The 16201-nt window shown below is 40.5% G+C and overlaps 2 protein-coding genes across 2 annotated transcripts in view; one reads left to right on the forward strand and one right to left on the reverse strand.

The window, feature by feature from the left end:
* The window catches only part of LOC103739764 (ATP-dependent RNA helicase A), a gene marked incomplete in the record, with an annotated part of 8149 nt that extends 3374 nt beyond the window's left edge, over nt 1-4775 (forward strand). Inside the window, 7 exon segments of the mRNA XM_008840231.3 lie at nt 531-642; nt 1009-1170; nt 1278-1405; nt 2244-2473; nt 2565-2680; nt 2938-3138; nt 3841-4775. Of these exon segments, the coding sequence (XP_008838453.1) occupies nt 531-642; nt 1009-1170; nt 1278-1405; nt 2244-2473; nt 2565-2680; nt 2938-3138; nt 3841-4504 (1613 nt within the window).
* Nucleotides 4776-7268: 2493 nt separating this feature from the next.
* Nucleotides 7269-16201, reverse strand: part of LOC103739765 (testicular spindle-associated protein SHCBP1L-like) — a gene marked incomplete at its 5' end in the record, with an annotated part of 10888 nt that continues 1955 nt past the window's right edge. The window contains 4 exon segments of the mRNA XM_008840232.3: nt 7269-7518; nt 7520-7645; nt 12056-12178; nt 15916-16166. Of these exon segments, the coding sequence (XP_008838454.3) occupies nt 7393-7518; nt 7520-7645; nt 12056-12178; nt 15916-16166 (626 nt within the window).

Genomic DNA, 16201 nt, shown 5'->3' on the forward strand with positions numbered 1-16201 from the left:
ATTTTATTTCTTCCTAAAAATCACCAAATATGGTGATTTGGAGATGTGTAAGTACTTAATGCTGATAGCGTTTTTTATTTGTAAGTATGTTTTTGGCTGTGGTTCTGATTAGCAACCTAAAGAACCTATTTTTACCTGTTTCTTTGTATTTTATATATATATATATATACATATATACATATATACACACACACATATGTGTGTTGTGTGTGTGTGTATTGTACTTAATGCTGATAGCGTTTTTTATTTGTAAGTATGTTTTTGGCTGTGGTTCTGATTAGCAACCTAAAGAACCTATTTTTACCTGTTTCTTTGTATTTTATATATATATATATATACATATATACATATATACACACACACATATGTGTGTTGTGTGTGTGTGTATTTGGTTTTCTGTTTTTGACAGAAAAGAATTGTTGGCTGTGGACATTGTACATCACACTTGGCCTTGACAAATAGTGACAACCTTTTGTGTACTGTCCTAGCTTTAATTAACATTGTCACTCACAATGATGTATCTTCCACAGAACTTGATGCATTAGATGCCAATGATGAGTTGACCCCTCTAGGACGAATCCTGGCTAAACTCCCCATTGAGCCTCGTTTTGGAAAAATGATGATAATGGGATGTATTTTCTAGTAAGTACTTTTTATTGCTGATAAAGGTAGAATGGATTTCATAAAAGGTAGAGAGAGGGGAGAAGAAAAAAGTTGAAAAAATGTCATGTACATACACAGAACCATGAAATCAGAACGGTTTATATGGAATATATGGTAGTTTGCAGAGGCCCTACTTGGGGTTAAGTGCTTGTTTTATATCATAGTTTATGGTAATGTGCAATTACTGTCAGGACATTAATTTTCCCCTGTTCTAAAAGATGTAAATTTTTTTTCACTGTAGTATCAATGCCAATAAAAGCAGTATCCTAACCTATAAAAAGACTTTGATCTTCCTTTGCAAATCTACTGGCAATAAGAATATGATTTACTCTAACTTTGTTTCAGCGTGGGAGATGCTGTCTGTACCATCTCTGCTGCTACCTGCTTTCCAGAGCCCTTCATCAGTGAAGGAAAGCGGCTGGGCTATATCCATCGGAATTTCGCTGGAAACAGATTTTCTGATCATGTCGCTCTTTTATCGGTATTCCAAGCTTGGGATGATGCCAGGTATGGGCTTGATGTGGAATTGACTGTAAGAATTCAATGAGCTGCCTTCAAGTTTGTAATCTTTTTAGTTTGCTAAGCTTTTGAGAACGAATTCTGTTTTATTTTAGGATGAGTGGAGAAGAAGCAGAGATACGTTTTTGTGAGCAGAAACGACTCAATATGGCTACACTAAGAATGACTTGGGAGGCCAAAGTTCAGCTTAAAGAGATTCTGATTAACTCTGGCTTTCCAGAAGGTAAGGCATCTTCCATTTATAATGTATTTATTTCTGAGCTGGTCATGATGGCACTCACTTACAATCCCAGCACTCAGTGAGACTTAGTAAGCAACCAACATTGAGAATCTGATGCCAGTTGATGTGTGCAACTAAAATAAACCTTGTAACCTGTAATGCTGTATCAGAAGCAGAATATTTAAGAGCCAGTAATGGAGCAAGATTTTAAGTTTTAAAAAGTCATGAACTAAATAGTTAACCTTTTGTAAATTAGCCAAATTATTTATTCCTAAAATCTAAGGAAAGGAGGAAAGAATAATTTTTTGTATTAGGATCTTTATAATGATCTTGAGGTACAACTTCTACCCCATTTTATAATGAAACTGATACCGACATTTCAGTTACTTGTATAGATTTATTGAGAAGTAAAAGCTTGTAAAGCTAGAATTGGTCAATGAAAAAATACCAGATTTTCATTGAGTGATAAAATTATTAAAGTGTTCTGCATGAGAACAGTTCACATTCTAGTGATTTTCCTCTTATTGTTTTATCTCTTTTTTTTTTTTTTCCAAGTAATGACTAAGAATAAGCAGATAGCTTTGATTTTTATCTTGTTGGGAAATAAGTGGGTTTAAGTGCATTGTTTGAGAAGAGGGCTTAGGGGAGTCATTTCTCCTAATTCTCATTCTTTTGGGGGATGGGTGGGTAGGGAATAGGGTCTCACTGATAAGCTCTGGCTTCAAATTCACCGAGATCTGCCTGCCTTAGCATGCCCAGTGCTGGGGTTAAAGGCATATGTCTCTCTTTCCAGTTATTACCAAGTTGTTGCTTTTAAAAAACATTTCTTTTTTCTTTACAGATTGTTTGTTGACACAAGTGTTTACTAACACCGGACCAGATAATAATTTAGATGTTGTTATCTCTCTACTGGCCTTTGGTGTATACCCCAACGTATGCTATCATAAGGAAAAGCGAAAGATTCTCACCACTGAGGGTCGTAATGCACTTATCCACAAATCATCCGTGAATTGTCCTTTTAGCAGCCAAGACATGAAGTACCCATCTCCTTTCTTTGTTTTTGGTGAAAAGGTATGAGGGTAACCAAGGTGAAAAATTCCAAGTTGTTACTGTATAACTACTAATTATGTAGCAGTTTTTGACAGTTTTCCTTTATCTGCAGATCCGTACCCGAGCCATCTCTGCTAAAGGCATGACCTTGGTCACCCCGTTACAGTTGCTTCTCTTTGCCTCCAAGAAAGTACAATCTGATGGACAGATCGTGTTTGTAGATGACTGGTAAGAATGTTCAAATGTGACCTCCCAACAATTTTCAGATTTGAGATTTTTTTTTTTTTTTAGGATTAAACTTTGATTTTTCTAACTTGTGAATTAAGTAAAATTTGATAGCTTTAACTTAAGGTCTTATTTAATGTGTTTTCTTAGGAGAATAGTAAATGTTGGTTGTGTAGTGCCTCAAAGTTAGCAGGATATATCTTTTTAAAAAGTTTTTCTAGGTTAATATAGATTTTTTTTTTTTTTTTCTTTCTATTTAGGATCAGACTACAAATATCCCATGAAGCTGCTGCATGCATCACAGCTCTCAGGGCAGCCATGGAAGCTCTGGTTGTTGAAGTGTCTAAACAACCAAATATCATCAGCCAACTGGACCCTGTAAATGAACATATGCTAAACACGATCCGCCAAATCTCTAGGCCCTCAGCTGCTGGTATAAACCTTATGATTGGAAGTGTCCGGTAGGTATCTTGTTAACTTTATTTACTTTATGTCTCACACCATACAGGAATATTTGAATGTTAATCATATGCCCATATGGCCCTCATTGAGGTTTACTGAGTCCCCCCATCCCCAGCATTTTAGGCATTTGTTGAATCATTTGGGGTTTTTCTTTTTTTGGTCTGAGACAGGGTCTCCCTGTAGCCCCAGCTGTCCTGGAACTCTGAGGTTCACCTGCCTCCTGAGTGCTGGGATTAATGGCATGCGCCACCATTTGTAAAATTGCAGCATTACTTTGTAGCTTTGATAATCCCCCTCTAAACATCATGTTATACGGATCCTTATCATTTAGCCTGACCTATTAATGCACTGTATGAATCCTGGCTCCTTAACATGAGTAAAGAAAGTAGGGATAAATCAGAGAAAGCGATATGTAAACTGAGGAAAGTAGAGTGGGTTTGGGTTTTTCAAGTTTCAGCTAAAGATATTTTTCAATGACCTATACTTGATAAAACCATATACTTAGAGCAATACTAATACTGTTTTTTTGGGGTCTAGTGAAAAGCACTAAAAGTGACTTTTGGTGTACATAGGTCTATTTGGCTAAAATTGCTTTAATGGGATTATGAGTAACCCAGTAATTAATGTTTATCATGTACAAAAGTCTAACATTGGTCCCCAGTATTACACAGCTAAAGTGGCAGTTTTGTGCTTTTTCCTAGGTATGGCGATGGTCCACGCCCTCCCAAGATGGCCCGTTATGATAATGGAAGTGGATTTAGAAGGGGAGGATATGGTGGTGGGGGATATGGTAGCGGAGGATATGGTGGTGCCTATGGTGGGGGAGGCTTTGGAGGCGGCTTTGGAAGTGGTGGGGGAGGCTTCGGAGGCGGCTTTGGCAGTGGTGGGGGTGGCTTTGGCAGTGGTGGGGGTGGTTTTGGTAGTGGAGGTGGTGGCTTTGGCAGTGGAGGAGGCGGCTTTGGTGGTGGCAGAGGTGGAGGCTTTGGAGGAGGTGGAGGCTTTGGAAGTGGTGGGGGCGGTTATGGCGTTGGTGGAGGAGGCTATGGAGGTGGAGGTGGTGGTTATGGAGGTGGCAGTGGAGGATATGGAGGTGGTGGAGGCGGCTATGGTGGTGGTGAAGGTTACAGCATTAGCCCCAACTCTTACCGTGGAAATTATGGCGGAGGTGGTGGTGGAGGCTACAGAGGAGGTTCCCAAGGGGGCTATAGAGGCAACTTTGGTGGAGATTACAGAGGATCTAGTGGAGACTACCGGGGATCTGGAGGAGGCTTTAGAGGATCTGGAGGATTCCAGCGAGGGGGTGGCAGGGGTAACTATGGGGGTGGTTATTTTGGACAAGGAAGAGGAGGCGGTGGTGGCTATTAGACTCTTGTTATGTCAGTGCCTATGCATAGACAGTTAAAAATAACATTTAAGAAGCATGCTATGTGTTTTTTCCAAGACGTTTATTTGCACCAAAAAAAAAAAACCCCAATTTCCACCTAATCTGTAGTTCATTGTAGTTTCAAGCAACAAAGAATATAGATTAGTGATTTTGTTTATATTATGTAATGTAAAATATGACCTATTATACAAGTATCACACCATACAGTTTGTATTTTTTCTTTAATGAGTAAAGGTTTGCCTTTTAAATTAACTTGACATTTTCTTGGTTTTCATTTAATACAGTAGAAAATAAAGTATTACATTAAAAATGGTCTGTGTAGTTGATTGTCTTACCTCGTTTTTTATTTTGGTGTTTCTGAGAGTCTTCCTGTAGCCCCAGTTGGCCATAAAGTAACCTCCAGAATGCTGGGATAAAAGGGCATATGTCACCATTCACACCTGGTTCTCAAAATAGTTCTACAATGCCATTGACACAAACACACACACACACATTTGTGTGTGTGTGTGTGTGTTGAGTGTTTTGCCTGCAAGTACACCTATGCCAAGCAAACCCAGCAGAGGCCAGAAGAGAGTTGGATCCCCTGAAATCAGTTTTGGTCAGTTGTTAGCTGGCATGTGGGTGCTGGGAACCAAGCCCCCATGAGCAGCCGAGTCAGTGCTCTTAACCACGGAGCCATCTCTCCAGCCTTTTATATGGTACTGTTTCAAAGGAAGTATACTGGATTGTATGGAGACTTCTAATAGAATAAATTGCCTTGGAAATAGTTTTTTTTTTTTTTTTAAGGCAGTGTCTCAGTATTTAACAATTGTTGGTCTTGAACTTTCAGTGATCCTCCCTCAGTTCCGAGTATTGGGATTACAGACACACCTATTGTACCTGGCTTGAAGTCCTGTTGTAATACTAGTCTGCCCAGTCATTTAGTTACCTCAGTTGACCTCCATTTCCAGTATGAAAAAAGAAAAAGAACAAGCTTACAGAAGTCTGCAACAAAGGTTTTGTGAAGGCCGATTGGTGTATACTTGACCAATTTATATTAGAATTCTTAGAGATGTTTTGGTACCTTAAGTTTTTCCAGTGAAATCTTTTGGAACTGCAGCTTCGTTACAAGGTTGGGGAAGGAGGAAGAGGAAAATTTCAAAATTCTAACAAATCTTAATGCTTTGTGCATGCTCTAGAGGTGCTAGAATGAATGTAGGGAGCAAACCACTGATCCTATAGTCTGAAGTTTAGCTGGGAGAAAATATTTAGCCAATGGTAGGAAAACAAAGGAAGATGATCAGTGAGTTTGATCACAACAAAAGCTATTCTTGCTCATTCTGGAAGACTGATCTTTACCCAACTATTATTTCTGAAGCCAAAAATAGGGTGGAAGGAAATCCCTGCTCAAAATAATGATCCTAGTAAAGTTCCCATGAGTAATCCTAGGTACTATCATAAAAAGTTCATGCAACCCTTCATGAATGAGACCTTATAGTCTATATATAGAATTGCTTTCCTTTTAAAAGGGAATGGCTCAGAGGCTTAGAGCACTGGCCGAGGTTTGGTTCCCACATGATAGCTGACAGTTTTAACTTTTAAGGGACTTGATGGCCTCTGATGGTATTGTACAACATTTCACTTAAAAGGCAAGCAAAATTTTCAAACATTTTTGTCTGTGAGGGTCTCCCAGCAGCCCCAGCTGTCCTGGAACTCACCATATGTAGACCAGGCTGGCCTTGAACTCACAGATAGCAGCCTGCCTCTGCTGTGGGATTAAAGGTGTGTGCCAAGCAAAATTAAAATATTTTAAAATCTTAAAATGTGTCTGACTCGGGTTCAAGAGAATATAATAATTTAAAGTCACTTGGGTTATAGAACACAAGTGGAAGGCATAAATATATCAGCCTAAGTATTTTATACTCTTAGGTCAGTTTAAGTTCTGCTTTGTAAAACTACTGCCCTTTGTGTCAGGAAAGAAACACCTGTTTATTTTAAAATATGCGACAAGGTTTCACTGTGTGACCTGGGACTTGGTATATAGACCAGGCTGGCCTGGAACTCAAGAGATTAACATGTTTCTGCCTCTAAGTGCTGGTATAGTACCATATTACCTTATTCTGATTACTAGCTCAAATCAATAAACCCAACGACTCTACGAAGAACACCAGATAGTTTTTGTTATTTTGTCCATAGTGAATCCAGACCAGCTATGGCTACAGGGAGACCCTGTTTCAAAAAAAGACCGGGAAAAAAAAAAAAAAAAAAAAAGTTTAGAGCCCTATCAGTAGCAGACCTTGCTGTGCATGCCTCTAATTCCAGCACCCTAGTGGCTGAAACAGGATCTGAAACTCCCTTTTAACCAAGGCTAAGGAACTCATTGATCCTCCTGCTTTCGCTTCTTCAGTATTGGGATTACAGGCATGTCCTATTGCACTTGTTCATGTAGTGCTGGTAATTGAACCCAGGGCTTTTGCCTGCTAGGCCAGCACTTTACCTACTGAGCTACACCCCAGCCCCCTCACTGCACTTTAAATTCTGTGGCATTTGACTAAAATCTTTCAAAAGCCAGTTTTTAAAATATTAAAATGAAGGGCCAGGCCTGGTGGCGCACGCCTTTAATCCCAGCACTTGGGAGGCAGAGGCAGGCGGATCTCTGTGAGTTCAAGGCCAGCCTGGTCTACATAGTGAGTACCAGGACAGCTGGAGCTACAGGGAGACCCTGTCGCAAAAAGAACCCCCCCCACCCGAAAAAAAGTTAAAATGAATCAATGAAAGCATTTAAATGTTTTGTCTTTTTAATCTGAATTTAAAACTACCATTTCTGTGAGATACGAGAATTATTTATTAAATTGCTGAGATGTAAAACTTTAATGCTTATCCAGATGCTTTAACTGGTGACTATTTGAATATCCCCCTTTAAATATGCTTCAATCTTGTTATTGTTCATTTCCACATTCAGGTTTTGCATTACTTTGGAGAGCATCTTGTCATCTTTTTTATCTCCTGAAGCGGCAGGCACCTTTGCTGAGAGCTGCTTCTGCTACAATAAAACACTGTTCCGATGGGTGTAGCGTGCTTACTCCATAGCCATTGTTGTAAATATGATCATTAGTCATCTTCAGTTTGGGTGCTGGAAGAACCTGTTAAATTAGTTGTGGAAATTGGCTTTTCAGTTATTTTGATAGAAAAAAAATAACAAAATTACTCTGGACTTTGCCTTAAAAGAGGTGGGGTTTTTTTGTTTGTTTGTTTGGTTTGTGTTTTTTTGAGATAGGGTCTCCCTGTAGTCCCAGCTGTCCTGGAACTCACAGAGGTCTGCCTGCCTTTGCCTCCCAGTCCTGGGACTAAAGGCGTGTACCACCTTAACAGGTTTTTTTAAAGTGATGTGACATGACTCAGTTTCAAACAAATGCATTTTTCTTATTGCATTGATCAATATTACTATAAATGGTTAATGAGAAAAAGTTTAAAGTTGTTTTCCAGGTTTTCTCATAAACTGATAAAAATATTTCCATATGGGAATGCAGTATTAACCTATAGACATCTACATGATCAAACATGAAAACAAATTTCAGATGTGATACAGAAAAATGTAATAGGTCAATAGAATATAGCATGAGTTAATGGGGGTGGGCACAGGTTATTGCTTAGCTAGAATGTTCTTTACAGTAAACACTTTGAAGATTAGTCACTCAGTACTTAGAAATACGTAGAACATAGCCGAGGAACTATTGGCAATGGATAACTACTGAGAGGGAGAGTTGGTTTTCTCTGAAGATGTGACAGGCGGTAGGTTAACCAGACTCCAGTGGATGGACACATATGGACATTTGGGGACACAAACTTGACATCCTTAACATACATGACAAGAGTACATGAAATCCAGCTTGGGGGGGCAATAAAAGGGACAAATATGATCAAAATATACTGTATGAAATCCGTAAAAACTCAATGAAAAATTACATCAAGTGTGTCTCAGGTAAAAGGTTAATTTGAATATAATGCATCAGAGGAGAAATGGAAGGGGACTGTGTTTAATACAATTCAGTCCGGGCTAAGGCTCCAGGTAAGGTTCTACAGGGGTTTTTTGTTGGATTTTATTTTTAAAAGACAGGGTTTAGCTATGTACCTCCGAGTCTTCCTTTGGCTTTCTGGGCTCTGATTACAGGCATGCACCACCGTACCCAGCATGATTCTGCAGTTCTAGCCAACCACTAAGTGATGTCAGTGGTGTACTCTAGTCACTGAGCAGCAGGGATGTGACTCGAGTATGTGTGACCAGCAATATCAGCATCTCCTGGGAACTTAGAAGAAATTCTCAGGCTTCACTCCAGACCCACTAAATTGGTTACTAAGGTGTGCCTCTGTATGAGTGGTTCTAATGCAAGCTAGTATTTTCAAACAACTGAAAAAAATACCTAACAGAAAAATATTTCAAGATAAATCAGATATTCTAAAACTGACCCCACAATATTCTCCTGTACCACTGTCAACCAGTTATCTGATCATGTTAAATCCTGCTGGCTGGGGCATTGGTGGGATGGGAACTCTACTGGCACAGATTGGGCATCTCTGATTTGAAATTCCCAGTTTTTTTTGGGGGGGGGGTCTTTTTGAGACAGGGTTTCCCTGTAGCCACAGCTGGCTTGGATTCTCTGCCTCCCAGACAGCACTGGGATTAAAGATGCCTGCCACCATGCTTGACTAAACATATAATACTTTTTGAGTACCAAATGAAAGTGGAATGAAATTCCACATCATGAAATTTTATTTCCCACAAAATTATTTTAAGTATTGTGTAAAATTACCCTTAGACCATGTGTAAAGGGTATATATAAAAAATAATTTTAGGCTTAAACTTTATTCCCTCTCTCGGATATTATTCACAATAGGAAGCACTCCTGGTCCCAAGTATTTCAGAGAAGGTGTAGTTAGCCAGTTCTGCCTTTAAGTAACTTAAAAATCAGTTTGAGACTACAAAATATATTCCTAAAACAAAGAACTGAAACTCAGAGATCAATGGAAAACATTAACTACACAAACCTACAGAGGGTCTTTATAGAAGCAGAAAGGACTGGGAAGACATTTCATCTGTGAATGGTAACTGTTCATCTTTAAGTCACTTTATATGGCTTTGAAAGTAAAACAAAGTGTTTCTGGTTTTGTTTGAGACACGGTCTTGCTGTATGTATCCAGACTGGCCTCCTCCCTCTTACTCTTACTTCCCTCCCTTCCCCCCCTCTGTCTCTTTCCTTCCCTCCCTTGTTTTCTTTCTTTCTAACTTCTAAAACAAAGTCTCACTATATATCTCTTGCTGGCCTGCTACATGTTATTTAGCCCAGCCTGGCCTGGAATTCACAACCATTCTCTAGCCTCAGCCTCTTGAGTATTGGCATTATAGACATACACATCGCACTTTGCCTTAAAAGTGTTTTTTTTCTTTCTAACTTCTAAAACAAAGTCTCACTATATATCTCTTGCTGGCCTGCTACATGTTATTTAGCCCAGCCTGGCCTGGAATTCACAACCATTCTCTAGCCTCAGCCTCTTGAGTATTGGCATTATAGACATACACATCGCACTTTGCCTTAAAAGTGTTTTTTTCTAGGCAGGGTGTGGTCGCACATGCCTCTAATCCCAGCACTTGAGAGGCCAAGGCTAGCAGATCTCTGTGAGTCCAAGGCTAGCCTGGTCTACATAGCGAATTCAGGCCAGCTGGGGCTACAGGGAGACCCTGTCTCAAAAACACCAAAAAAAGTTTCTTTTTTATTTTTATTTTATGTGAATGTATGTTTTGCCTGCATGTATTTAAGTGCACCATGTGTGTTCTTGGTGCCCTTGGAGACCAGAAGAGGGCATAGGATCCCCTGGAACTGGAATTAAGGATGGGTATTAGAGGCCGTGAAGGCACTGAAACCCAACCCAGGTTTTCTGCAAAAGCAACCAATGCTTTTAACTGCTGAGTCATCTCTCTAGCCCCTCAAAAGTGTTCCTTAACATTTTCTCTGCTTTGTGTGTGTTGTGTGTGTGCCTGCATGTGTGTCTGTGTGTGTGCAGGTTTTGAGATAGCATCTCATATTACCCAGGCTGGCCTCACTATATAGCTGAGGATGATCTTGAACTCCTGAACTTCCTGTCTGTCTCCCTAGTGCTAAGATTACAGACCTGCTCATCCCACTGCCTCTTTAACTTTCCAAAATGTATTATAAATCTAATCAGCAAAACTATTACATAAGAGCAAAGCTGATCTACTTTCTCATATTCAAAATTATGCTGGACCTTGTGGCACAGCCTGTGATCCAGTGACTCAGAAGGCTGATGCAGGGGGATTACAATTCAAGCCTGGGGAGGCGACGGAAGTCCAGGCCAGCCTTGGTAATTTGAGACTGTCTCAAAATAAAAATTAAAACAATGGCTTGGGACATAGCTCAGTGGGAGACTGCTTACCTCATATGCACAAGGGCAATCTCTAGTAACTGAGGTGGGGAGTGGGGAGGTATAGGGCTAAACTTAATTCTCATTTGGTATCATTTAACTGTATTCTCTTATGTGTATGATTCTTTTACAAATCAAAAATACCATTTAAGGTCGGTTGTGATGGTGTACCCTTTAATCCTAGTACTCAGGAAGCAAGAGGATCTCTGTTAAAACCAGGCTAGTCTAGTCTGCATATTGAGTTCTAGGTCATTTGGGGCTACAGAGAGACCCTGTCTCAACAAAGAAAACAAACAAACTTAAAACACAACAAAAATTTTAAATTAACTACTGGAAATTTAATACCTGTAATAGTGTTGCCAACTACAGTTAGATGAGGAAGAGCTGATCTTCCTAAAACAAGGAGCTCTAGATAGGCTGGCTAGATTCAGCGGATGGACTTGCACTGAGTAATGGCTGGGGGCACCAATAACACAGTGGACGGTAACAGGGATGACAGAATATATGGGCTCCAGTGGTGGCGGTGGGGAGGCTACAGGAGGGTGGCATTTGGGATGCGGGTATAAAGATGAATAAGATTGTTTGGGATGTTCTGTATGAAATACACACACAAAAAAAATCAATAAAAAATAAAAATTAAAAAAAGGAGTACACGCAGAAAAAAAAATAGTATTGCCAATCTGACAGGATCTAGAACAGCAAGTGTCCAGACACACCCCTGAGGGATTATTAAATCTCTGGCCAGTTTGTGGAGGATTATGCTGATTAGGCTAATTGAGGTCAGAAGATGCATCCTAAAAGTGGGCATCACCATTTCCTGGGTTTGGGTCCTATATAACAAGAAGGCCAGTGGGCTGGAGATGGCTCAGCAGTTAAGAGTGCTCTTGTAGAGGACCCAGGTTCGATTCCCAGTACCCACATGGCAGCAAACAATCATCTGTAGCTCCAGTTCCAGGGGATCTGATGCCCTCCTTTCCACTGACCTCTGTGGGATCCTGCACAAATGTGATACACATGAATAAACTCAGGCACAAACACAAATATTTTTAAAAGGCTCCCAATTTTTGTATGTATCAAAAATTCATACAATTCTACCTTAAGAACTAAGATAGTACCTTCATGTTAACTCCACCTAAGGTACTTTTTGAACTGTCACTGGTTCTGAGGTTATTACAGTGATGAATTTCATTCCCTTCCAAAATGGCTATGCTCCCAGGATACAGTTCAACACCAGCACCCTGAAATTAAAAGAAAATAAAACAATTTACAAAACACACAAACCCTTCTCCAAAATTTTCTTTTTTCAATATTTTATTATTTTTAATTTTTTGTATGTATGATTATATTGCCTGCATGTATGTAAGTGCACCCATGTCATGCAATGCCCACAGAGGTCAGAAGAGGGCGTTGGATCCCCCAGAACTGGAGTTACGGGTGATTGTTAGCTGCCATGAGGGTGCTGGGAATTGAATCTGGGCCCTCTGCAAGAGTAGCCAGTGCTCTTAATCACTGAGCCATCTCTCCAGCCCCATAATTTGTTTTTTAGTGCTGTGGATTGAACCCAAGGCCTTGCACGTGTTAGGTAAGTACTCTACCATTGAGATACATCCACAGCCTGAACTACAATCCTGCACTAGCAATGTGAGTGCAACTATGTGAAAATATAGGATAACATACATGTGATGGGTAATATTGCCAACTTGACTGGAGACAAGCTGCTGGGCACACCTTTGAGGGATTATCTAGATTAGGTTAAATGAGATGAGAGGATCCCTCCCTGCTGAGGTCTGGGAACACCAGAAGTCATCACATTCTACTTTCTGACGGCAGATACAATGTGATCAGCTGCCACCTCACACTCATTGGCTTCCCAGCCATGATGGACTGTACGCTCCAACTGTAAGCCAAGACAAAGCCTTCCTTTCTTAATTTGCTTTCATCAGAGGTTTTTTTTTTTTTTTTTTTTTTGGTTTTTTTGAGACAGGGTCTCCCTGTAGCCCCAGCTGTCCTGGAACTCACTATGTAGACCAGGCTGGCCTTGAACTCTCTGAGATCTGCCTGCTTCTGCTTCTTGAGTGCTGGGGTTGAAGGCGTGTGCCACCACGCCTGGCTCATCAGAGTATTTTATCACAGCATCAGGGAAAATAACTAATACACTACACAAATTTTTTTTTTTTTTTTACGTTTACTTATTGTGTGTATCAGAGGACAGCTTGCAAGAGTCAGTTCTCTCCTTCTACCCCAGGGTTCCAGGGATTCAATTCTGGTCATCTGGCTTGCTGGTGGCAAGAGCCTTTACTCACTGAGCCATCTCTCCAACCCTGCCTTGTATTTTTTAAAAAACTCAGACTGACCTTGCAATCATAGGAAATTAACAAAAGCACCTTTACCCGCTGAACTACCTTGCCAGCCCTCTTTAATACTGAAAATTGAATATGCATTTTAGTGAATTAGTCCTAGAAGGAAGTTGAGGTCATGTGGCCCATTAGATTCTTCACTCTCCACCCAAATGAGTTCTACAGAAGAAAGGCAAACCTCTAGTAGCTAAATGCAGTGATACATAGAGGATGCCTTTAAGAACAGTGATGCATAGGTTTCCTCACTCTAGTGGCAATTAAGAAAATGTCATTCTAGCTGGGCATCGTGGTACACACCTTTAGTCCCAGCATTCAGGAGGCAGAGGTAGGTGGAGCTCTGTGAGTTCCAGGCCAGCCTGGTCTACATAGTGAGTTCCAGGCCAGCCAGTGAGACCCTGTCTCAAAAAAAAAAAAAAAAAAAAAAAAAAAAAAGTGTTCATTTTCTTCCTTTTTATCCTTTTCTGAGTTTTCCTACGTAATGATTTTAGTGATTATCTGGCCTTGAACTCTGGCCGCCTGCCTTTGCCTCTCAAGTGCTGGGATTAAAGGCAAGCGCCACCATGCCCGGCCCCTGATACCTTTTTTTTAGACACTGATATCTAAGTTCGATTTTGAGACAGGGTCTCATGTAGCTCAGGCTCCCCTCAGACTCTTATGGGGCCCCAACCAAGACTGTCTTATGTACTGTCCTGTAGTACCCGATTACTAGAGGAGGCCCTCTAGTTGCTGTTTTGGTTGACATTGCTGGCCTCTGTCTGGGCAAGGGATATGAGAATGACAAGTTTAACTCTTCTCCCATCCCCAGACCTCAGACTTGAATGTCACTGCAACTGTGAGCATGTAAAGGAGTGTCTCCTTGCACTGGCAATTAGAGCTACAGTGCGGGTAAATTAGAGACTGTATGGTCTTAATTTTCTTGGTATCACTTGTATTGTCTTTTGGGTTGAAGTGAAATCTCATTGTAGCAAAGACATTTCTGTTTATTCCATATTATGTTGATTTTCACTCGTTTCTGTTTATAAATATTATTTATTAAAAAAAAAACAACAAATCCAGGCATGGTGGCATATGCCTTTGATCTCAGCACTCAGGAGGCAGAGGCAGGCAGATCTCTGTGAGTTCCAGGCCAACCTGGTCTACATAGTGAGTTCCAGGCCAGCTGGGGCTACAGGGAGACCTTGTTTCAAAGAGACAAAAAACAAACAAACAAACAAAAAACAACCCAAACTCATGTGTAGCCAAGGATGACCTTAAAATCCTGACCCTTCTGTTTCCTGTGCTGGGATCACAGGACACCACCTTGCCTGGCCAAAGATTTCTTTTTTTTTTTTTCTTTTTTTTTTTGGTCTTTTTAGAGACAGGGTCTCCCTGTAGCCACAGCTGGTCTGAAATCACTACATAGTCCAGGCTGGCCTTGAACTCACAGATAGCGGCCTGCCTCTGCCTCCCAAGTGCTGGGATTAAAGACGTGCACCACCATGCAATGATTTCTAATTAAAAAAGAATTACAACTAAAGTGCTCACTTTGGGTGTATATATACTAAAATTGGAGTAATATGAAGAAAATTAGCAGGCCCCACACAACGATGACCCACATTTGTGAATAGTTCCACGCTATTTGACATACCTATGAAAATGTTGTCATGAAACCATTCCACTTGGTAGAACTTTTAAGAATTACACTTTAAGGCCAGGCTTGGCAGTACATGCCTTTAATCACAGCACTTGGGAGGCAGAGGTAGGCAGATCTCTGATTTTGAGGTAAACCTTGTCTCAAAAAGACCAGGAAAAAAAAAAAATGTTTTAGCCTGCAGAATTTTTTTAGGGGAGGTGGAGTCTACAGATTTATCAGTATTCACAACTGTGTAGGTATGTGCAAAATCCAGAAGAGGGTGTTGGCTCTCTTGGAGCTGGAGTTATATAGATGGTTCTGGTGCTGGGAACTGAACTCAAGTCAGATCCTCTACAAGAGCAATACACTCTCTTAACCAGAGCCATTTCTCTAGCCCCATGTCTCCTACTTTCTAAGTTGAATTATTATAGTTCCATGGACAAGAAACTGGGGAAGGCTCAGTGGATAAAGCACTTATCAGGCGAACATGAGAGCCTGAGTTTGAATCCTCAGAACCTATGTAAAAACCAGGCACAGTAGCATGTGTCTGTAATCCTAGCACTTCTATAGTGATATAGGAGACAGAGATAGGCGAATCAGAGCTGAAGGGCATTTAGCCTGGGAGTCCCAGCAGCAGCAGCAAACAACAATCTCCAGAGCCCACAGAAGGGGAAAACCACCTACTGAAAGTTGCCCTGTGTACTCACACACATACTCACACACATGCACACACAAGTCATACACACTCACAAGCACATACACACACAACCAATAATAACAATGAAAAAAATTTAATTAAAACAAAAATAGAGAGCCTGTCTCAAACAAGATGGAAGGTGAGGACTCACACCCAGTGCTGTCCTCTGACCTCCACACACTCCATAATACAAGCATGCCACATTCACACACATGGCACACACAAAGAAACTATTATCTTTTAAGTTATGATCACTCCAAGTTGGTGCCTATAGTCATGTAAAGCTATACTTTTTATAAAATGAAGTACCTGGGCGCCAGTTATTTCACTGTCTGTGACTGTCAGTGAAGCCCGGGTGAGAACACACACTCCTGTTCCTTCACATTTTAACAGGCAGTTTTCTAGAGTCAAGTGACCAGACTCTACCACCACAATCCCATCAACTGTCCCTTGTTGTATCAAAGATAGTTGCATTAGTTTCACATTATCAGCTTTGGATACCACGAAACTGTCATGAGAAGGTTCAGAGGTAATCATAATTTCTTCTCTCTTTCCAACTCCTGATGGATATGGACAAAATCAAATTAGTAATCCA

The sequence above is a fragment of the Nannospalax galili genome, unplaced genomic scaffold, assembly GCF_000622305.1.
Source record: "Nannospalax galili isolate Female #2095 unplaced genomic scaffold, S.galili_v1.0 scaffold81, whole genome shotgun sequence".
Classification (NCBI taxonomy): Eukaryota; Metazoa; Chordata; class Mammalia; order Rodentia; family Spalacidae; genus Nannospalax; species Nannospalax galili.